This window comes from Erythrolamprus reginae, chromosome 5 (genome assembly GCF_031021105.1).
Source record: "Erythrolamprus reginae isolate rEryReg1 chromosome 5, rEryReg1.hap1, whole genome shotgun sequence".
Taxonomy (NCBI): Eukaryota; Metazoa; Chordata; class Lepidosauria; order Squamata; family Dipsadidae; genus Erythrolamprus; species Erythrolamprus reginae.
Window position 1 is genome coordinate 73,150,342 of NC_091954.1, and position 24,477 is coordinate 73,174,818.

A 24,477-nucleotide genomic window follows, 5' to 3' on the forward strand; every position below is an offset into this window, starting at 1 on the left:
AGCGGCGGGCGGACAAGACAAGCGGTGGGCACGGCAGCAGCGAGGAGTTTGCGTGGGCGGCGGGGAAACCCCAATCTTCGGCTCCTCGCTGCTGCGGCGGAAGTAAAAACACCATCTGCGCATGCGCAGATGGTGTTTTTACTTCCGCAGCGCTACTTCGCGAAAAACCGATCATTGCGAGGGGTCCTGGAACGGAACCCTCGCAATAATCGGGGGACCACTGTATAACTTTCCAAGCTCCTATTTTCCCCCACAACTTCCGTTTTTCTTTACTGAGAATGAGTGGCTCACCTAAAGTTAGCCAGAAAGTATTGATGGCTGATGACAACCTGACATCTAGGTTTTCCTGATGCCAACCTAACACTTTACTTGCCACACCAGTTGTCTCTCTTTTCTGGGACTCTATATTTGATTGAGTTAAAATTTCCATACATAAATTTCATTCAAATACAGTGGTACCTCGGTTCTCGAATGCCTTGGTTGTCGTACATTTCGGATATCAAACAAAATTTTCAGCAAAAATTTCCTTCGGCATCCGAACAAAAATTCAGATACCGAACAGCCACAGAAAATTTTGTTAGTTATCCGAAATGTTACCGGCGGGGGCGGCTGCAATACCAGCAGCTTCGGGGGGCTCCTTTCCTCAGTGCTTCGTCTTCTACCTGTAGGCAGCTGCACCAACTTTCTCCTCCCCACGGCAGCAACGGCGGCGGCTTCCCTTCAAGAGCAACAGCGCTGGGAACGTCATGTAATGAAGGGAAGCTGCTGGAGCGGGGGCAACTGCTGAGATGGCTCCGGCAGCTTTCCTTTATCATGTGGCGTTCCCACAGCTGTTGCTCTCGAAGGGAAGCCACCGCCGTTGCCGCCGCCGGGAAGAGAAAGTTGGTGCAGCTGCCTACAGGTAGAAGATAAAGCACTGAGGAATGGAGCCCCCCGAAGCTGCCGGTATTGCAGCCGCCCCCACCCTTCCTGTAGCTTGGAGCGCTTAGACTATAGCGCTCCTCAGATTTTTTATCCCATAGGAAATAAAGAAAATAGATTTAATTGGTTCCCAGCGAGTCAACAGGGGCTTGGAACCAATTAAATCCATTTCCATTATTTCCTATGGGATAAATTAATTCGGTACTCGACCAAAGCAGTTCTCGACCACACTTCTGGAACGAATTGTGGTCGAGAACCGAGGTACCACTGTAACTTGGAAAAGCAAAACCTCCTTCCTTATTTATCTATACAAGCTACATTTTGCACTTTACAGAAATGCTTTGCAGCTCACATAGAATAAAAACTGCCACAGTATTTTTAAGTATAACTCTAACGCAGAATCAGAAATATAAATCAAATATTTAAAACATAATGAATTTAAAAGTTGACCTGAAGCTGTAATTATTTAGTCTCCAAAGATTGGTTGAAAAAATAAGGACTTGATAGCTTTCCCAAATAATAGTATTAAGGGGAAAATTCAAATCTCTGGAGACTGAATGTTTCAAAAGGAGAGGATTGATACTAAAAAGACCTACTTTGGGGTACTTGTTCCCATCATCTTCTAAAAAAGAGGATCTAGAGCATTTCTTCTTGGGATTAAAAAACAGGAGGGAGATTCCATTTGGAAGAGACAATTCCTAGGTAACTCCACACAGGATTTTATAGATGATCACTATCTGTCTAAATTATATTAGAAATGTACTGTTAATCAATAAAACACTTGCAGTATTAGTGTCATACTGTTGAGGTAGCTCTCGTCTACCAGTATGTTGGCTGGTGCATTTTATACCTATTGCAGATTCCAAGAAATTTTCAAAAGCAGCCCTCCATTTGTAGTAATCCAATCCTTTGTAGTAATCCAGTCCTGATTGCCAGAAGTTACTGTCCCCAAACTTTCCTACCACATAAGATCTAACTAAGGAAGGAATGGAATCTGTGCAGATGATCCCAGAAGACCATGGTGAAAGGTTATCAAATAGAATTGAGAGATTGGGAATCATCCACAAGACTGACCAATAGAGTTTCAAGTTTGTGGCTGGGCTGAACCTTGACTAAAGATCATCTTTATCTAGGATCCTGTAGGAAAAGGGATAACAGAAGCTAAGGCATAGTGAAAGGGGATATCAGACTAGAATCCTTATGTAGTCACAAGAGAACTAAGTCCAATCCCCATGCCCTGAGTGCCATTGACCCTTATGTAACTCCAAGCAAGTGCTTACTCTTAGTTGAGAAAATTCTCGTACATAGGCTTTTAGCAATCAGTAAATTTAATTGAACGCTCATGGTCTTTCATGCCTGACAGATCTTTTGTATCTCTCGTCCAACCATCTTCTGCAACAGCTTCTTTAACATATAGAAATTGTCTAACACTGCTGGATTAAGAGATACCCTCTTTAGGCAAGGGAACATCACCACCATTAAAAGTGAATACAGTGGTACCTCATCTTATGAACGCCTCTTCTAACGAACTTTTCAAGATACGAACCCGGTGTTTAAGATTTTTTTGCCTCTTCTTCCGAACTATTTTCACCTTATGAACCCAAGCCGCTGCTGCTGGGATGAAGGGGTTTCTTTTCCCCCCCTTTTTTGAAGAAAGAAAAGGGAGGGGCGGCTTGGAGGGGAAAGACTTTGCATTAACAAAAGTAGAAAAACAGCGTGCTTGCAGAGGCACTGAAAGAGTGTCTTTTGAAGAAAGAAAAGGGAGGGGTGGCTTGGAGGGGGAAAGACTTTGCATTAACAAAAGTAGAACAGCGTGCTTGCAGAGGCACTGAAAGAGTGTCTTTTGAAGAAAGAAAAGGGAGGGGTGGCTTGGAGGGGGAAAGACTGCATTAACAAAAGTAGGAGAACAGCGTGCTTGCAGAGGCACTGAAAGAGTGTCTTTTGAAGAAAGAAAAGGGAGGAGCGCCCCCTTGCCTTTCTTCCTTCCCACTCACCCTTTAGCCTAGCCTTGCTTCTTCCACCCGCCCCCTTTAGCTGCTCCTCCCTGCCCTCTGTTCGCCTACCTTCTAAAGTTTGGGATTTTCCTGAAGGATTTGCACGCATTATTTGCTTTTACATTGATTCCTATGGGAAACATTGTTTCGTCTTACGAACTTTTCACCGTACGAACCTCCTCCTGGAACCAATTAAGTTCGTATCATGAGGTACCACTGTACTATTCCTTCCATAAAAGTTCGTATCATCTCTAGCTATATGAAGAAATTAGGTGACGCATAGACCCAGCCTGTAGATAATCAAATTCATAATAAATGAAATGCTAAGAATCACAATGATATTTTTTTCCAATTTATTTCAGTTCTGGCTTTTCCCCTTCTGGAATGGAATGCTTTTTTTTTAATCAAGACTAAGAATAAAAATGCCACCCAACTCTATAAGGTTTTCTTCCTATACGTAATAGGACACAATAAGCAGACTATTATTGTGCTAACTGAGCTACATCTAAATAGATACTGTTCATAAGTACCAAAGGTATAGAAACCCAGAGACCAAGCTTTGTTTGCATCCCATCATTACCTTTCTTCATATTCTTATTAGTATAAAGAAACATAGAAACATAGAAGACTGATGGCAGAAAAAGACCTCATGGTCCATCTAGTCTGCCCTTATACTATTTCCTGTATTTTTATCTTAGGATGGATATATGTTTATCCCAGGCATGTTTAAATTCAGTTACCGTGGATTTACCAACCACGTCTTCTGGAAGTTTGTTCCAAGGATCTACTACTCTTTCAGTAAAATAATATTTTCTCATGTTGCTTTTGATCTTTCCCCCAACTAACTTCAGATTGAAATACAAGAGATGCTGATTTTTGCTATACCGTATTTATTATCTCTCGTCTCAATCTACCTCCCACATCCTTTTCTCCAAGATAAATACATATGGAATTGTACTATGAATTAATTCTTCTAATAGCATAATCTGCAAATCCTTTTGGCTCACCATGCGGCAGATGAGGCTATCACGATGGTGCACTGTCCCCCAAGATGCAATGCCAATAGCGACAATATTGCCTTTATAGGTGCTGCTCATAATAAAATCCTGTAGTGCTTCTCCTACTTGCTTCATCACACCAGCGTGAGAACCACCTGTGATGATCCAGGCACCTGTAGAACAAAGATCCCATGTGTAGAAAATAGACAAGATGCTTTATTTCTTTATTTTTTTCTGCTGGGCCATAAGGAAATATTTTATTTTATTTTTTAAAGCAGAATATGTGCTTACAGATTAGATAGGCAGTTTTTGATCCTTGCTGTGTATTTTTTTTTAATGTTAAACTTAACTCCCAATTAGCAATTTAGTTAATGATTGTATTTTTTAAGAAAGTTTTTTATTTTATATATAATAAAATATATTTTATTTTATATATAATAAAATATATATTATTTTATTTTCCATTTCATATTCAAATATCAATGCATATACCTTGCATATATCTCAAACACATACATGATTACATAGTTGTATATTTCTTAAATACTCTTCTTTATATTTATCACGTCACCCCTATCTTCTTAGTCAATTATCAGTCTGTATTCATTTTTCTCTGTATTCATTGTACTTTTGTGCGCTTTTAATTATGGTAGATTGCTTTGGGACCTGTTCTGTAGAAGCCTCCCGAAAATTCATGGGTACAAATTTCAGACACACACACGTTTGAAAATTCAAAACAATGTCCTTTATCACAAAATTCAAAAGAAACAAAGCACCCTTTTTGTATTGCAAAGAACACTCTTCCCCAAAACAACCTTGTCGGCTGTACAAGTCCCTTAATCAGTCCTTAAGCACTTAGCTAGTAGCTGTGAAGAAATGTCACATCCCTCCTTCTTCCCATGAAGTGAAACACACACATACTTTACTTTGCTTTGGTGTCAAAGGCGTGAAAAATCCACAAACAAAGTTCAGACACATCGAGGCACGATCCTGAAGAACTGCGATCAGATAATCTTCCACAATGGCCAAACTAGCACGCTGCTATTTATAGCAGCAGCTCTAATTACTGGAGCCACACCCAAACACAGGTGGCCTCTCTTATCTCCTGTAATATTTCCTCAATTGGTCTCTTCGATGCATATGTCTGCGCCTGCGTGGGCCTAACACTTCATCATCCGAATCAACCGAAGATAATGGTGATTGGCTTCCTGGGCTGTGTGCCAAGCCCCCCTCTTCCAAGTCACTGCCACCTTCTTCTTCATCTGAGGAAACTGCACTCCCTGACTCTTCCGGCAACAAAACAGGCCTAGGACATGTTGACGTTTCCCCTGCCTCCACCTCCACATTCCCTGGGGCAGGAGCTGGGCCAGAGCCAACCACACAGGACCCATCTGAGCTGAGAGCTCAAATAGTTTAGATAAAGAAATAAAACCTTAACATACCCTATTAATTTTGGCCAATTACAGTGATCCCCCGCTCGTTGCGAGGGTTCCGTTCCAGGAGCCCCCGCAACGAGCGGGTTTTCGCGAAGTAGCGATGCGGAAGTAAAAACACCGTCTGCGCATGTGCAGACGGTGTTTTTACTCCCACAGCGCTAGCGAGGAGCCGAAGATCGGGGGCGGGGCGGCTGTTTGCCGCCGGCATGGAGGGCTTCCTAGCAGCCCCCCAAACCCGGGTTGGGGGTCCGGGGGCGCTGGCTCTCGGCGCTTTTGAGCTGAATCCGGAAGCGAATTCGCTTCCGGATTCAGCTCAAAACCGCCGATAGCAAGCGGCAAGGAACGGCTTGTCTCGGCGCTTTCGAGCTGTCAGCTCGAAAGCGCCGAGAGAAGCCGTTCCTTGCCGCTTGCTATCGGCGGTTTTGAGCTGAATCCGGAAGCGAATTCGCTTCCGGATTCAGCTCAAAACCGGCGATACCAAGCGGCAAGGAACGGCTTCTCTCGGCGCTTTCGAGCTGACAGCTCGAAAGCGCCGAGACAAGCCGTTCCTTGCCGCTTGCTATCGGCGGTTTTGAGCTGAATCCGGAAGCGAATTCGCTTCCGGATTCAGCTCAAAACCGGCGATACCAAGCGGCAAGGAACGGCTTCTCTCGGCGCTTTCGAGCTGACAGCTCGAAAGCGCCGAGACAAGCCGTTCCTTGCCGCTTGCTATCGGCGGTTTTGAGCTGAGTCCGGAAGCGAATTCGCTCCCGGATTCAGCTCAAAAGCGGCGAGAATGAACGGCGTGGGCGGGCGAAGGGCGGGCGGCAGCGAGGAGTTTGCGTGGGCGGTGGGGAAACTCCTCGCTGACGCCAGCAAGAGGGGGAAGACCCAGGGAAGCCGCTGCCATCTACGCATGCGTGCCCGGCACGCATGCGTAGATGGTATTTTTGACTTCCGGGTTGAAAAATAGCGAAGTACCCTGTTCGCAATGGTTGGGGACGCAATAAACGGGGGATCACTGTACTGTTTTACCTGTTGTTTGTACCACTTTGGCAAGTCCCTGACGGAATATATTCTTCAGTCTCGTCTTCATGCTGAAATTTTTAGCTCCTCCTGTCACTGATATTAAGAGGTTGGGTGTATCAAGCCCCCAGTACTGTGTAATCAACTGGTAGAGTGTTTTGGGAGAAGTGCTGGAAGAGACTCGCACATACTACAAAAAAGAAATAAAACACAGCAGGAATACATGATCATTTCAGATTGTGGTCACAATACAATCATGTCCATGACCATCTAAGACTCAAACTGAGCTATGCAAGATTTCTTATTCAAAATGACTTGAATCTTGTGAATCAATGCAATATTCCAAACTGATACTGCAGTTTATAAGGAATATAGATGCAACAGGAAACAATAGATGGAATCTTCTGAAAACTTTCTAGAGAAATCTAATCTATGCTTGCCGGGTCTCCTTATCAGAGGCAACTCTTTACTTTCTACTTTCCCATTTTTCTGAGCAAGTCTAAATGGGGATAAGATATTTCATGCTAATGGGGTGACAGGCAGTTTGTAGAACACACTATTTAAATATACATTCCAGGTTATTCTAGTTTGGGATATAAAGTGTTTTACTGGAGATTTAAGGGAAAGCAGTGAATTTGAACAAGCATCGGTGTGGACATAATTAGTGATAGGTGAACTGAACCTGCACAATTCAGGTCTGTACTGAATTTTGCGGTGTTCGGTATGCCAAACACAAACCCGAAATTTTTCCAAAGTTCGGGCAAAGTTCGGGGTCGTGTTTGGCGTTCGGAGCTTTGACGTCACCGGCAGGTTGCTAAGGACACCAAGGTGATCACTTCCTGGATTCCATGGAATCCAGGAAGTGATCACCTTGGCGTCCTTAGCAACCTGCCGGTGACATCAAGGCTCTGCCCCCAGAATCTCTTGGTGGGATTCCCCGTTTGGGTTTGGGTTCGGGTTCAATTCGGGTTTGGCCGAATTTTGCGTAAAATTCGGCCGAACTTGCCGAACCCGAACACTGTGGGGTTCACCCATCACTAGACATAATATGTTTCAGTTACTCTTTAAAACAGGGTGTTCAATCTTGGCAACTTTATGACCTGTGGACTTCAACACCCGGAATTCTACAGCCAGTATAAGCATGGCTGGCTGGGGAATTCTAGGAGTTGAAGTCTAAATCTCCTAAAGTTGCCAAGGTTGTGCTCCTGCTTTAAAATAAAATCATTCTTTTCTAGGATTGCACTGCAACTGCACGAGTCTGGAACAAAATGTGTCTGCTTTAAGGCATTGTCAAGAGGTGCTATGTGAATGCTATGAATCTGACACTACAAACCTCTAGGTAATAAATCCAGAAATGATACAAGATATCTGTGGTTTGATCTTTTAACTTCAGAAAAGTTAAGATAAGTATATAAAATTCAATAGTATATAAAATTTCAGAAAACCTACTACAGGTAGTCCTCGACTTACAACATTTCATTTAATGACCATTCAAAGTTACAACAGCACTGAAAGAAAGTGTCTTATGACCATTTTTCACACTTACAACCATTGCAATATCTCCATGATCACATAATCAAAATTCAGACACTTGGCAACCGAGTCATATTTATGACAGTTGCAGTGATCTCGGGGTCACATGAATCTTTTGTGAACTTTTGACAAGCAAAGTCAATTGGGAAGCTAGATTCACTTAACAACTCTGTTATTGCAGTGACTCACTTAACAAATCTGCAGGAAAGCTCATAAAATGGGGCAAAAGTGTTCCTTGTCCACCTCAGGTCATGTCAGATTCTGAGGAGGAGGAGCCAGGCCCCTCTGGGTACCCTGGGCCAGGGAGAACAGAGAGCAGAGAGCGAGAGTGAGGCAGAAAATGACTTGAGTGAGCCTGAGGAACCACTAGAGGGGGCTGATGTGACATTGGGTGGAGTAATCCCAGTCAGACAGTGAGGAAGACATGAGAATGGAAAGCAATTGGATCAACCCTTGCTATAGAAGAATGCTTAGAAAGTGAGAAGAGTTACAGAATAAAAGGTATTAATTTACAGCTATAGCTCTTTGAGGTGTGATGTCAGTTCCAGGCAGTGTAAAGGAATGGGATTGTGGGAAATGGGGCATGGAGACTCAATATTGTTCTTTGGAAGAGAACATGAAACTGAAGATGTGTTTGAATGAAGCTTTAAAACCATGATTTCTGCTTCAAAATTACAATCCTTGTTGGACGCTGTGCTAGGGAAGACTTTGGTGAGCAGACCTATGTTTAAGTAAATGAATTGGGCTTTTATCTTAGGAATGCAGATAAAGAATGAGTTTCTGGCACTCTTCCCAGACATAAATTATAGCTAGCTCTACAGAGATAAATAACTGCTTCTGTGCTGTTTTAAACCTATGTTTCATTCATGTATGGTTGATTTCAAATAAAGAGTAGGATTTTATCATAAAATAAGTTATTTCTGAGATTGGAATTTGCTCCAGAGGCCCATGTTCAGAACAGAAGTCAATTAACAAATAGCAACAGAAATGTTGAGCTCAATGGTGGTAGTAGGCCAAGGGCTACCTTCCTTGAGGGTGCATTTTCAAACATGTTAACTCACCTTCCCAACTTTTTGCCCCAAGCCTGTAAAAGTAATGTCGCCAAAGGCATCTGTTGGCATTTCCTGGACATGTCTTCTGGGATCCCATTCCTTCCCTTGGAACATGACAGGTTTTATGGCTTCCTCTAAGTGCTCTTCCCTGAGATAGCCACATTCACATGCCACTTTCCTGAACAAAAGCAAAAGTAACTAAAAAAATACATAGTGCCATAGTGACATAAACCATATAAAAGAAACAGTGAGATCAGAATAAAGGAGATTCCAATCACTAAAATAAACTTGAGCTGAATTCACTGCTGTATATAATTCTGTGTTTATGCTGAATATACTGTAATTATTTAAGCACTCCATGCCCATATTACAAATACAGAGCTTGAAACATATGACATATTTTCAAGTGTGCAAACAGTTATAATATTTGCAAGCACATTCAGCACAAAATAGATTGTTCAAACTGTATATGAACAATTATTTTGGAATATCCAAAGTGCTTTTAACGATTTTAATTAGACAGCAAGAATAAAGATAGCAAGTGGCAAGCTGATTGAGAATTCTGCAAGATACCATTCAAAACATCAGATTATGGAAGAATAAGTACTGGAGTTGCCAATCATTACAAAATAAACATCAGCACTGCTCAATATGCGTATACTAGGTTTATTTACCGGTACTTGCATTTCAAGTGTTATTAGAATATTTTAGGCATAACCATTTATACCATTTATTTATATACATTAGAGTCTCTTTTCTCACTTTTAAAAATGATACCAGATGATTTTTCTAAAATATTCCAATGCTCCTTAGTCTTTTAATCATTTCCATTTGATTGAAAATAGTTTAGCATAATCCTTCATTTGTTTATTTATTTATTTATTGGATTTGTATGCCGCCCCTCTCCGCAGACTCGGGGCGGCTAACAACAATGATAAAACAACATGTAACAATCCAATTTAATAAAACAACTAAAAAACCCTTATTATAAAAAACCAAACATACACACAGACATACCATGCATAACATACCATTCGTCATGTTTTTCTCTGAAATTAAATTCATTAACATCATTCTGAGGTAAAAAGAAGCAATAAGCTTTTCTGTCAACATCAAAAATATCAAAAGCTGCTACCAATTATGTGTTTTGTGGTAATTCCCCCCTAGCTGAAATACTGTTGGGATTGTCTGCAGTATCTCAGCTTTCTAAGCTAAAATGTTCCAACATTCCAGCCTTTACTCAATCAACCTCCCTGATAATTCCAGTTGTCTTTTTTGACATTTTCCTGCTGATAATCACAGTAGTTTTCTTACCCAGAATCTGACAACTGTGAACTTTCAATAAAATAAACACATTCTTTTTTCTGAATGTTTTCAGGGATCCATAAGCGAAGATTTTCCTGTGGAGAGAACCGGGAACAAAATATCAGTTCTTACTTAGAAAACATAAAATCATCTCCTTCCCAGAGCTAATTCATATTCTATGCATAAAACACTAAGATTTTTTGGGCTGCTTTTTGTGGAAAAACAATTCCAATGTTGCATGTGGTCAATTATTAGTTAAAAGATGAATGATTATTACATCTTAGGAGAGCAACAAATACAAAGTATACATTTATATGGCTAACTACAATATCATTTTATACTCTAGTTGCAACAACAAATTTGAATGTTTCCCCTATTTTCTTTTTCTTTCCCATCCTTTTCAGGTCTAAGTTTGTAATTTCCACCTCATAACAGGTCAGCCATAAAACAAACCATCCATCTAGCTCTCCCTTTTTCTTGAACTTGCCTTTTCATTTATGCTGGGAGAGAAGTGAGCCCTGTGCTTGCTTCTACTGGAAGGGCTGTAGCTTCTTCTGAAGTTGGGAACCACGGTGATATCATAGTAGCTGTCAAGGTCAAGAGGGTAGCCTTCATCATGGTGGATCTTGTTCTGTTCCATTGGTATTCGCAGACCAGGCCCAGCCATGGCTACATTTGTTGGATCACTCATCAAAGTTGTTCATGTACATTTGGAAGACAAATTCTTGAAACTATAATCTCAGACTTCATGGACTGCAAATGTATTCTGCCTAGATTTCATAAAACACCAAAAAGGCATGTGTTTATTTTATTTTTATTTTTTAAAGTCTCCTGATTGAGGTCTCTTATAAAACCTATTTTTTTTGCTTGAGAATTTGGGATATATTTGCTATATTTTTGTGTGTTCAGAGAATACTGGTTTTTTTTAATGTTCTGTCAGGTCAACCTTGACCCCTAGTGATTATATGGATCACCAGGCCCAAAGGTGAGCGGTTGTGTGTGTGAAAGAGGCGTTCGGTGACAAAGTCCCCTCCTCCTTTTCCCCCCACTTTCTCCATTCTGCGCCAACATTCCTTTGGATGGACAGGCGTGTTGGCTAACTGCATCGAGCGCAGCGGGCAGAATGAAGAGAAGAGTGGACTGGGTCTGGGTCCAAGCTACTAATGGCATGTGCAGAGTGGTGGGGATAGCCAGCAAGAAAGAAACAACGGCAGCAGAGATGCAGTCGGGGGCATGAAGGTTGGTCTCACGGGCGGCCAGCAGGCATGGGTAGCCCGAGCGGGAGCAGCAGGGAGGGGGGGGATAAGACTCAATGGAGAGGTTTTATCAAGAAACACACACACACACACACACGGTCAATGGTGTCTCACTTTACCAATATTGATATGGAAAATCCACGTAGATATCCAAAGCTAGTTGCATAATGGCAAGAGACTTAGAAAAGTAACCCATGCCCTGTAATCCATGAAGAAAATAGAAACACAAGTTTATTTTCAATGACATCTGCAGTAAGTCACACAAGTGATGTCATTATATAAAATCCACTACGAAACTCACTCATTACATAAAACCCACTACAAAACCTACACACCAAAATCTTGTGCAAATACTGATGTCATGGTATCTTTATGATAACATCATCCCTCTCTCTTTCCAGATATCCATGCTTGTTTCAAATCCAGAAGTAGTTCATTTGTAACTTCAGTAAAATACCTTTCTTCAGCATTGATCAACTAAATCCCTTTTAATTAAGATGTTTGTATAGCATGGGTTCAATAGAAATGGATTTCACAGAAGATAAAAACACTTTCAGTACAATTTTCAAAAAAACCTTAACAGTTGATGCTAAAACACTATTTCAAGTAGGTACTAAATAAAATATTCCACTTCAAAAATATATTCCAACACTGAATACATTCTCTTCTCCAGGGAATGACTATTAGGCAAGTGTCAATGAAACAGCATTTAAGAATTAGCATAGCAACATGTGAAACACCAGTCAAAATAATATGCAACTTTGAAATATTACTCCAAAGCAACCAGGCCATTCAGTTCAACATTATTTGTTCTCATTGGCAATGATCTACAATAGCAAAGCACAACCTTTTCTCAGACAAAACACCCTTGTTTTTTTAGTTGGGTAATATTCAGTAAATGGCAGAAAGTGAAATTTGATTAAATTAAATACAATCTATGTTTAATTGCATTGTTTAGACCTGGCTTTTTTTTTTAATCTACCTGTCCCAAGGATTTGGATAAGTCAGAAATTGTTTAAAGGTATTAAAGAAAATTATCAAAGGATTTAAGTTGTTTCAACTAAATCAGTCTTTTGCAATTAATTGATGGTGTTTTTGTCAATGCCATTGGTGTTCTAGTGGTGCTCCAGTTATTTTGGGATGTTAGCAAGACAAGATAGTGGGCCTTCTCCGGGTCCCGTCAACTAAACAATGTTGGTTGGCGGGCCCCAGGGGAAGAGCCTTCTCTGTGGCGGCCCCGGCCCTCTGGAACCAACTCCCCCCGGAGATTAGAACTGCCCCTACTCTCCCTGCCTTCCATAAAGCTCTTAAAACCCACCTTTGTCGTCAGGCATGGGGGTACTGAAACACCTCCCCCGGCCACGTACAATTTATGTATGGCATGTTTGTGTGTGTGCTTGTTAATATAGTGGGGTTCTTTTTAAAACTATTTTAAATACTTAAATTTATTGAATTTATTTGGATTTGTACGATTGTTTATATTTTTTGTTGTGAGCCGCCCCGAGTTCGCGGAGAGGGGCGGCATACAAATCTAAATAATAAAATAAATAAATAAATAAAGATTACTATTGATACAATTTTTGCTTGTTTTGCCACAGGGATTCTATTCCCAGGTCTTTGTATTTTCTGATTTTCTCCAGTTCTTTCTCTTCTCTTTGGTTGACTCCAGGTACTCCCATGTCCACTATCCAGACTTTTTTTCCCAATTGTTGAATTTGAGATGTTATGTTTTCTTGAATTCTCCCAGTCAAATATTAAATAAGTTTGACTTTGCTTAATTTCTGCACTCAGAGGTCAAACATGTGATGGAATGTAGTCTGGATTTCCAGGAGGGATGCACTGCTTTCCAGAGGGCAAAGAGGCAGTGAAACTCAGTCACCAGAATGAGGGTTGAAACGTCTCCCTCCTTACGTTTCTCAGAGCATATCTGTGGATTAGATGACCTGCAAGGTCCCTTTCCACTCTATTAAAGATGAGTTGCTTTAATCTGGTAAGATTCTGTCCATAGGTGAAGAACAATAAAATTACTCTAAAGTAGCTACATGTTCCTTTTAAATTCTTTGGCTCTGACAACCAGATGTTGCCACCTCTGTGGTCATAAATATGTGTACTCTTCTAATAATGTCAATTTTTTAAAATAATAATAATAATAATAGTAATAATAATAATAATAATAATAATTTATTAGATTTGTATGCTGCCCCACTCCGAGGACTCGGAGGGGCTCACAACAAACAATACAATATACAAATCCAATATTAAAAACAATATTTAAAACCCTTATTAAGAACAATCATGCAATCCCAAAAAATCATACATAAAGCGGAACAGCTGAGGGGTATATCAATTTCCCCATGCCTGGCGATATAGGTGGGTTTTAAGGAGTTTACAAAAGGCAAGGAGGGTGGGGGCAGTCCTAATCTCTAGGGGGGAGTTGATTCCAGAGGGTCAGGGCCACCACAGAGAAGGCTCTTCCTCTGGGTCCCGCCAGATGACATTGTTTTGTCAACGGAACCCAGAGAAGGCCAACTCTGTGGGACCTAATCGGTCGCTGGGATTCATGCAGTAGAAGGCAGTTACAAAGGTATTCTGGTCCAATGCCATGTAGGCCTTTACATGTCATAACCAACACTTTGAATTGTGACCGGAAACTGATTGGCAGCCAGTGCAGGCGGCGGAGTGTTGACGAGACATGGGCATATCTGGGAAAGCCCATGATTGCTCTCGCAGGCGCAATCTGAACGATCTGAAGTTTCCAAACACTTTTCAAAGGTAGCCCCATGTAGAGAGCATTGCAGTAGACAAATCTCGAGGTGATGAGGGCATGAGTGACTGTGAGCAGTACTCCCGGTCCAAATAGGGCCGCAACACCCTGCTTTCCACAGCTGAAAGATGGTGCTCTAATGTTAGCTGTGGGTCGAGGAGGACACCCAAGTTGCGGACCCTCTCCTTTTATGTATAATATTGTCAACAACCTGCAGCAGCCAACTATATACTATCCACTGATTTATTTTAATTTGCATGGTTCTTTATTTATGCTAATTTATAATAATACATTCCAAATAGTCAACAATCCTGGCTGAGACATTGCAGTTTTTCTCGGGATATCTAGTTAAATTAACAATTTAAAACAACTGTTACGGTAATATTAACAATAGCTATGAAGCTGGATTTCAGGACATAGAGTTGGTCTTGTTTATGCTGTATCTTTTAAGATACATGGGACAACGTTATCAAAAGAAGCCAAATGGTGAGGGTAATGTATTTAACTATTTGTGCATAGATTACATTGTATAGTAATCCAGAAAAAGTTACAAGTGCCATTTTTGACTGAAATCAATGAAGCAGACACTTCTATTCAATGTTCCACTAACTACAGGGGAAATGTTAGCATGCTTTGTTTTCTTTAAAAATATTTCAGTAATTAATTTAATCATAAATTTTGCTATCAATTTGGTGATTCCTTTCTATATTATTAAATAATTTGCTCTAGGATTAAGTTTCATTCAGGCTATAAGATAAAATATTAAAATTATAATGTAAAAAAGAAAACACAGCATTAAATAATACCCAGGAACATAGTTCCTTCTAAGCTGAGCAGTGAGCAATCGCTCACTTAAAAATCATCATCAACTCAGAGTTTTCCAAACCTGCCCAGAAGCCGCGAGGAAAAGAGTGAAAGGGAAAGAGTGAGAGGGAAGGAGAGAGAGAGGAAGAGAGGAAGAGAGAGAAACAGATAGAAAAAAGAGAGGAAGGAAAAGAAAAAGAAAAAGAATGGGAGTAAGGAAGAGAGAAAGAAAATCAAAATCTAGTTTGAAACTAGCTCAACTATTTAAGTGGCATTTTGATATTGATAGAGTTGCCCTATTATGAGCTCACTGTTATAGACACACAGTACAGTATTTTATTTTGAAATTCTCTGAGGCAAAACAGGGTGGGTTTTTTATTTGTTTGTTTGTTTGTTTATTTATTTATTTATTTATTATTTCTATGCCGCCCAGTCCCAAAAGGACTGCCGCTCAGACACTATACTTTTCCGCCCCCCCCCCAAAAAAAAAAATTAGAGGGAACACTGCCCAGGAAATAATCTGTGCCCTTCAAATCAACACAAATTTTGGGTACTGAAGTAGTTTAAGATATGCCATTAGTTAAAATGACATAAAATGAAATTACCTAAATAGTTATCTGATTAACTAGATACTTGAAATATGTTAATACATAAAGTACATCAGACCAAATAAGCTAATTTATCAAGCCCATAGATACCAATGGTTCCCCAGATATTATATACAAGTTTATTTCCTTAATTTATTTAGATGGTGGGAATAAGGCCTTTTGCACACAAACAAACAGACAAAAAATGTTCTGATGCCAAGCTAAAGACCTACTGTCGGATCCTGTAATTATTCCATAATGGCTTCATAAAAACTTAGTTTAATGTCTCAGAAGCCAATCTGAATCCCCCCCCCCCCCATATACCATGAATGAGCTCCTTGTAATCACAATGCAAATTCTCTTTAGACACAAGCTGCAAAACCATGCACATTTATGAATACATTATACCGAACGCACAGCACATATGTGCATTTATGTACAACTTAAAAGGAGAAAATAAAGAGCACTATTGATTCCATACAAATGCATGACCAATAACTCAATATATGTTCTCATAGATCCACTTGCATAACGCAACACACTCAGCAAACGTGACAAGGATTTCTTCTGACCTTGCAATGCAGAATTATCTCAGTAGAGAAAGAACACTTACTAAGCACTTTTGCACTGCCAGATCAGCCTGGGTCAGAGTTGTACTAGACTGCCTGAGACATGCATTCCCAGGTTTTTGATGCTTCAGAGCACTATCTTAGAATATGCAACAAAAAACCTCCCTGATAGCTGTAAATATTTGTCCAGCAGCAGCATTCTTCCAATCCCAATTTTACTCACATATTCCTTGCCAGTCAGCTGTGAAGGACACACTTTTGTTTCCTGCTGTAAACTCATCGCCTTATTGCTGAATAATGCCAGGAGTCTACTGGAGCTTTTCTGAAGTGACTGCAGTTAAGAGGAGGAGGAGGAAGAGAAGGAGGCAGCAATCCAGGGGAACTGCACTTTGCCTGCAAATCACATTGCAGAACCTGCTCCTAGTCATTCACAGAAGCCTGGGATGGATAGGTCAAGTGAATTAAGTTTCCTAGGCTAAGTAGCAAATGACTCTTGTTTGCAATGATTTATAGAAGGCAGATTCTCTTTTGCTCTTTGATTGAACATTACAAAAAAGGTGGCTAAATTCAAATTGCTTCAAGTTGTTCAAATTTAGCTTCTTTCATAATGATTATAATAAAATTAAATTAAATTATGTCTTAAATATTTTAAAAGATGCTCAGGAATAAATTTGCATATACAGTGATACCTTGTCTTACAAACTTAATTGGTTCCGGGATGAGGTTCTTAAGGTGAAACGTTTGTAAGACGAAACAATGTTTCCCATAGGAATAAATGGAAAAGCGATTAATGCGTGCAAGCCCAAAATTCACCCCTTTTGCCAGCCGAAGCGCCCGTTTTTGCGCTGCTGGGATTCCCCTGAGGCTCCCCTCCATTGGAAACTCCACCTCCAGACTTCTGTGTTTTTGCGGTGCTGCAGGGAAATCCCAGAAGGAGAATCCCAGCAGTGAAATCGCAGCATCGCAAAAACACCAAAGTCCTTGAAACCCGTGATGCTGCGATTTCACTGAGGCTCCCCTCGCTGGGAAACCCCACCTCCGGACTTCCGTTGCCAGCGAAGCGCCCATTTTGCGCTGCTGGGATTCCCCTGCAACATCAAAAAAACATGGAAGTCCGGAGGTGGGGTTTCCCATGGAAGGGAGCCTCAGGGGAATCCCAACAGTGCAAAAACGGGTGCTTTGCTGGCAACAGAAGTCCGGAGGTGGGGTTTGTAAGGGGAAAATAGTTTGTAAGAAGAGGCAAAAAAATCTTAAACCCTGGGTTTGTATCTTGAAAAGTTTGTATGATGAGGCGTTTGTAAGATGAGGTATCACTATAATATTTATTTATTTATTTATTTATTTACTTATTCATTCATTCATTCATTTATTTATTTATTTATTTATTTATTTATTAGATTTGTATGCCGCCTCTCTCCGAAGACTCTAGGATAACATTTTTTCTCCCATATTTCGAATGCATTCTCAAAGCTTTCTCCCTTTTCAACTAATATTAAATTGCTATTTATAAATTGCATACCATTGGTATTTTATAAATAGACTATTAATCTACATGGGATGAATGTTTAGCTGCTTCTGTATAAAAAGATGAATCAGTTTGCAAAATATGCAAAAAATGACTTTGGATAAAAAGCAGAAAGATGAATTGGTCCTTTAAGACTCACCTCTTAGCATTTTTAGCCTCCCCTAGCCCCACATCCACTAAGGTGGACACAGATTGTAAATTTTTTTAGATTGTGTGATTTTGTGATCTTAATATTTGTTTGTCTAAACAAATAACTGTGTCATAAATAACCGAAAAAAGAATATAACTCCATGTACTATCTGGATTTTATAAAACATTGCTACAAAGGTTAACATATTAAAGTCAGGATGTAACTTGATATTCTACTTAATCAGCCGAAACTGTTTGGAAGACTTGCACACGTATACTGAATGTTATCCACTGGTAAAAATTAATATTTAATTTAACCTTAAAACTTAGAATGTGTACATAATCCAAAGAATGAAATATGAACTAAAAGCTGCAAATGGGATTGGGTGCAACCTATCATTTTCCATTATTCCCACAAGCAATTTCTGGCTAAACAAAAGTCTGGAATATTGACTTTCGTTTTAAAGAACCGAGAGCTTTTCCTCTCGTGATGGTGACAGGAAACAAATCATCTTGCATTCTCAGCAAGGCTGCAAGAAACTTGGTAGAATATTCGGGTGGCTCTTATACACTTTTGTGTACTGTTTTCAAGTAGTCCAATTTTCACTTCATAATTTGACGTCGTGGTCAATTGAGGAACAACTTTCCAAATAAAAGTCATATTTTACTGAGTGCACAAAATACCCAATTTTTTTTAAAAAAACAAGGTTCTTAAAGGCTGCAATTTTGTCTAGAAAACACTGGTTCCAGCACTGTGAAACATTATATAAATCTAAGTGCCAGTGCTATATGCTTTCACTTCGTTTCCTAATCATCTTTGTTGCTCTTCTCTGCACTCTAGAGTCTCAACATTTAATAACCAAAATTAAAAACACATGCTTACCAGTGCAGTATTGATGCTATTGAAACAGACATTAACACCCTTGAAAATGTTCAAAGATACTTCACCAGAAGAGCCCTTCACTCCTCCACTCAAAATAGAATACCCTATGAGACTAGACTTTCAATCCTGGCCCTAGAAAGTTTAGAACTAAGACGCCTTAAACAAGATCATATGCTGCAACGTCCTGCCTGTCGGTGACTACTTCAGCTTCAACCACAACAACACAAGAGCACACAACAGATTTAAACTTAATATTAACCGCTCCAAACTTGACTGTAAAAAATATGACTTCAGTAACAGAGTTGTCGAAGCGTGGAACTCATTACCGGACTCCATAGTGTCATCCCCAAACCCCCAACACTTTACCCTTAGATTATCTACGGTTGACCTGTCCAGATTCCTAAGAGGTCAGTAAGGGGCGAGTACAAGTGCACTAGAGTGCCTTCCGTCCCCTGTCCTATTACTCTCCTATATCTCCTATATCTCTTCTTCTATTCTTTCATGATATACTCTATTCCTATATATATATATATGTGTGTGTATGTATATATATACAGTGGAACCCCGACATAAGAGCTGCTCTACTTAAGAGCAACTCGAGATAAGAGCTGGGAGGGGAGAGATATTTTTGTTCTACTTACAAGCCCAAATTCGAGATACAAGCGCCAAGGAGCTGTCTCCTGAAGCCAAACGCTAACTTCCGCGTTCGGCTTCAGGAGACAGCAGCGAAGCGGCGCGCGTGTTTTAAAAGGTTGCAGCCGGCCTGGGGGGCTCGGGGGGGGGGGTGCTTGCAGCTTTCTTTCTTGCTCTTTTTTTTTCTCTCTTTTACCTTCCCTTCCTCTATTTCTTCTTTTCTTTCTCCTTCCCACCTTCTTCCCTCCCTCCCTCCCTTCACTCATTCCTCTCTTACTCTCCCCTTTCATAAGTTTCCTTCCTTCCTTCCTCTGTTCCTGTCCCTTCCCTCTTTCCTTCCTTCCTTCCCACCCTCCGTCCATTCATTCACCCATTCCTCTCTTGATCGCTTAAAGCCGGTCCCTGGTGCAAAAAGGGTTGGGGACCTCTGTCCTACAGGATTGGGTGGCAGAGAAGTTGAACATATGTAAATTTAAAAGTTTAAGAAAGTTTACAAGTTAAGTGAAAGAAACTTCATTATTCATTTATATGTACATGTACATTTCTTCATTAAAAACATGTCTTTCTGCATAATTTAGACTAACTTTGTGAGTTTTTTGAGGGCTGGAACCAATTAAAATTATTTACATTAATTCCTATGGGGAAAAGTCGTTCGAGATAAGAGCTGCTCGACTTAAGAGCCCAGGTCCGGAACGAATTAAACTCGTATCTCGAGGTACCACTGTATGTATGTATGTATGTATGTATGTATGTATGTATGTATGTATGTATGTATATATATATATATATATATATATATATATATATATATATATATGTATATATATATATATATATATGTATATACATACATACATACACACACACACACATATATATATATATATTCTGTTACTATATTCTATATATTCTATATATTCTATTCCTATATATTCTATTCCTATATCTTCTTTTCTATTCTTTCTTAGATATATTTTACTATGAGTATCTCCTCTATAACCTTCATCATGTATTTTACTATGTGTATATTGATATATACTCACTAAAACCCTCATTGTGTATTGGACAAAATAAATAAATAAAATAAATAAATAATAAATAAATAAATAAATAAAATAAATAAATTGCATTGGCTTTTATTGGCAATTGCAGCTGCAGGGCAGTGCTGTCTCATACTTAAATGCTTGTTCACTATAACTCCTTCTCATAGTTACAATTGAGCCAGTTCGGTTTCCTTATCTGATCTGATCTTATCTTACTGATAAGACACATTGCCTTCAAAGGAATTTGGGTAAAGATCCAGCAGCAAGTGAAGATCAATCTTGAACTGTACAGCACATCTTGTTTCTTATTTTAATTCTAAAAACACCATTCTATCACCCTCCATAGGTTCTATCAACCTCCAGGAAGGTTCGCTTCCTTCCGCGCCATATGTTCATTGCCAAAAAGCAAGCTTCTGTGATTGTGCAAAAGCAAAAAACAGCTTCTGTGTGTGCATAGGAGCCAAAAACAAGATGGTGTCCATGGATCGGCATCGACAGAACCGGCTCTGAACATCATCACCGGTTTACTAATGGTTCTAAAGAACCAGTTAAAACCAATAGGAACCCACTTCTGCTCTATCCATAACTGCAAAGCCTATGGCCAAGCTATTCATGCTCTACTGCCTATCTCTCACCACTTCCTATGCAAGTCCAGATCTTTTACCTTCTCTATTTTTCTCTCTTGACCTCCCTAAGAGCATCTACTGCATGTAGCCAACCTTCAGAAAGACCCATGTGTTCAATTATAGCAGGGGTCCCCAAACTTTTTACACAGGGGGACGGTTCACTGTCCCTCGGACTGTTGGAGGGCCGGACTATAAAAAAAACCTATGAACAAATCCCTATGCACACTGCACATACCTTATTTTAAAGTAAAAACAAAATGGGAACGTACTATTTAGAGGGGGGGGGGAAAGAAGTCTGAAATTCATATATGTTTATGTCTTGTTTTTAATTTTCTTTTGTTAACATCTGATTGGCTATACAAGGTTTTCTTGGCTTATAGAAAAATGTATAAAGAAAGAAGGAAGCACTTTGGCATAATGGTTAATAAGTTATAAATATAATTGGTGGTGTACTTTTTTGAGGAGGGAATTTAATTAAAAGAAAATGAATGTAACTGGATGCCAAAATTAGAAAAAAAAACTTTTGCAACTTTTTTGATGATTGATATTAGTTACTAACAAAATACCGCATTTTATTTATAGAAAATTAGATGTGCTCCTGTCACTCACCTGCGGGCCGGATAAATAGCCTCAGCGGGCCGCATGTGGCCCGCGGGCCGTAGTTTGGGGACCGCTGAATTATAGCATCAAAGATATGGCCAGGTGCTCATTGTGGAACAGACCAGTAACTGTTGATGTTCAAGCTCTAAGTTAAGCTAAGAAGAATAAGAAAGCCAGCAAGTTTTCACAATATGATTCAGAACACATGCTCAAGGAGAAGCTCAGGACTTGCTTTGGAGTTCTGAACCTCATTGATAGAGAATCAAAGGAATTATGGAGCTCAAAGCATGAGTTAAGGAAGAATATAAAAAGACTGCATAAAATGAAAAAAGAGAAGAAAGCAAACTGGATGTCAGAACAAACCATGAAAATTGCCAAGAAAAGAAGTCAAAGCCAAGAAAGACAAAAATCTTAGGAACTTAACAAAGAGTTTCAGAGACCAAAGAAAAGAGACAAGAACCAGTATTACAGCATCTGTATAAAGACATTAAAAATAAAAACAAGGAAACATGGAAAAACAAGTTCAGTCTTTCAAAAGATCTTTGAACTCAGGAGATTCCAACCTAAAAGTGGTTTGCTAATGGATGTCAGCTGACAGTAATTGCTTTAAAGGAGATCAAAGGAAGATGGAACTAATATGATGAAACACTATATAATAAATATATCAACATCTAAGATACTTTACAAGATATTGTTTACTTACAAGAATCTCTAGTATTACAAGGTGGCTTTGATGAGTATTCCAGTTATTACCAAACCAGAAAATAATAGGAATTGATGGACTATCCACTGAAATATTGTAAGCAACATAAGAAAAACCAGCCAAGATTCTAACCAAGATAATATGGGAACGTACAGTGGCCAATCAATTGGAGCAGGTCAATTTTCATTCTAATGCAAAAAATAAGTCTTATTAGGGTGTGTAAACTATTGTACAATAGCCTTAATTTCACATAGTAGTGTAAGGTTTTTCACTGAATGCAGTTCAGAATCTGATAAATCCAATGAAACACTGTAGAGGAGGCTACTGATAATCAGTTTTATTTTTCTGATCAGAAAGCAAAACTTTGGCAACTGTTTAATCTGCCCCCTAGAAGAGCAGGCAGAGAGATGAAAATAGGCACACATGAGCTAACTAAAGCTTTTCCTTTTTACAGCCCACACATATGTACTTACATCTATCGCCATAATGTTGGAAACACTAACATTCACACAAAACTTGTGACCTTAAAGCAAAAACATTTTAGAGTTTCTCACATTAATTTGCTGAGAAAACACATTTCAAGGCTTACAGCATTCACATAATGTAAGCAAGATTATAAAGAAAATGTTATTTCACTAGCCTGACTTTGGCAATCAGCTTGGAGTTGTTATCTTTGCAGTTGGCACATCTAGTTATAGCTTAACAGGGAATTAAAAGCTAGAAAATCAAAAGTTGAGCTAGGTTGCACTTTGGCAACTGGTGTACGACTATCATACAACTATAAACATAAGCATAAACAGGTTGCACTCTGTATATGCTCTAGGACTATCATACAACTAAGATTGGAACCCTAGATGGAAAAAGAGATGACAGGTGCTCAAGCTGGCTTTAAAAAAGCCCGAAGAACATAAGACATTACTGCCAATGAATTCTGGTTAGCTGAAAAAGCCAAAGAATATTAAAAAAGTAGACCCCCCCCCCAGTATAACATGAACAGCCAAGAAAATTTATTGATTGTGGAACAAATCAATCTAGAGTTTTCATTGGAGGCACAAATGGACACATTTATGTGAAGATTCAGCTCATTGGAAGAAGCCTTTAATGCTAAGAAAAGTAGAAGGAAAGAGGATAGCCAGCAATAGGATGGATGGATTGTTACAGCTGAACTTTGTGCATTATTGAGAGATATGAAAGAACAGATTAAGGGGTGCTATGAAGCAGGGTTCTCCAACCTTGGCACGACTTTAGCTTCAATAATCCCCCAGTTAGTTGGAAGTTGAAGTCTGCCAGGCTTCACCAAGGTTGGAGATCCCTACTATGGAGAATCTTGAAGAAAATCCACGAGGCCACTAGGGATCAGAAATAACTTGATAATGTATCAATTATTTATTTTTATTGTATTGTATTTGTCAAACAAGTATAGAGTTATAGTTTGTATTAACATAACAAAGTATAAAGAAGTGATAAAAAGGATAATAGGACAGAAGGACAGGGACGGTAGACACAATAGTGCGCTTATGCACACCCCTTAGATGTTGGGTAGCTCATCCTTGTGTCATTCTTTAAAGCAGGACTCTCCAACTGTGGCCACTTTAAGGCTTGTGGACTTCAACTCCCAGAATTCTTCAGCCAGCTAGGTTACCATTGTGCATGTTAATTTATGTGACAACAGGGGTAGACATAACCATTTAAGACAGGGTTCTCCAATCTTGTCTGCTTTAATACTTGAGGACTTCAACTCCCAGAATTCCTCAGTCAGCAAAGCTGGCTGAAGAATTCTGGGAGTTGAAGTCCACAAGTGTTAAAGTGAGACACCTGATTTAAAGACACCTGCTTCACTTATGTATGAGGCTTAATATTTTTGCTACTTATGCTTAACTGCTGCAAGAAGGCATTCCTCTTTATTTGTTTGCCCCCGACTACGACGGAAGGGTTAAAATGAAATATAAATGGGAGAAGTGATGATATGCTAGTTTTTAATGTAGAGAGAAAACGGGGTGGGGGGGAAACAATTATTTTTTAGTAGTGAAAAAGTGCCGAGTTCCAGCCACAAACGTCGATCAAGCCCTAAGGACAGGAAACAAACACGGTTAACGAACAGGGGCTACAAA

The 24,477-nt window shown here is 39.6% G+C and overlaps 1 protein-coding gene across 1 annotated transcript in view; it reads right to left on the reverse strand.

Annotated features, from left to right (window-relative positions):
• The window catches only part of TRPM2 (transient receptor potential cation channel subfamily M member 2), a 63,451-nt gene extending 52,510 nt beyond the window's left edge, over positions 1–10,941 (reverse strand). The window contains exons 1-5 of the mRNA XM_070754041.1: positions 10,732–10,941; positions 10,254–10,339; positions 8,949–9,117; positions 6,364–6,544; positions 3,923–4,086 (exon numbers count right to left, since the gene is read on the reverse strand). Of these exons, the coding sequence (XP_070610142.1) occupies positions 3,923–4,086; positions 6,364–6,544; positions 8,949–9,117; positions 10,254–10,339; positions 10,732–10,935 (804 nt within the window). The 5' untranslated portion in view covers positions 10,936–10,941. The remainder of the gene's footprint in view (positions 1–3,922; positions 4,087–6,363; positions 6,545–8,948; positions 9,118–10,253; positions 10,340–10,731) is intronic.
• Between the last annotated feature and the right edge of the window lie 13,536 nt (positions 10,942–24,477).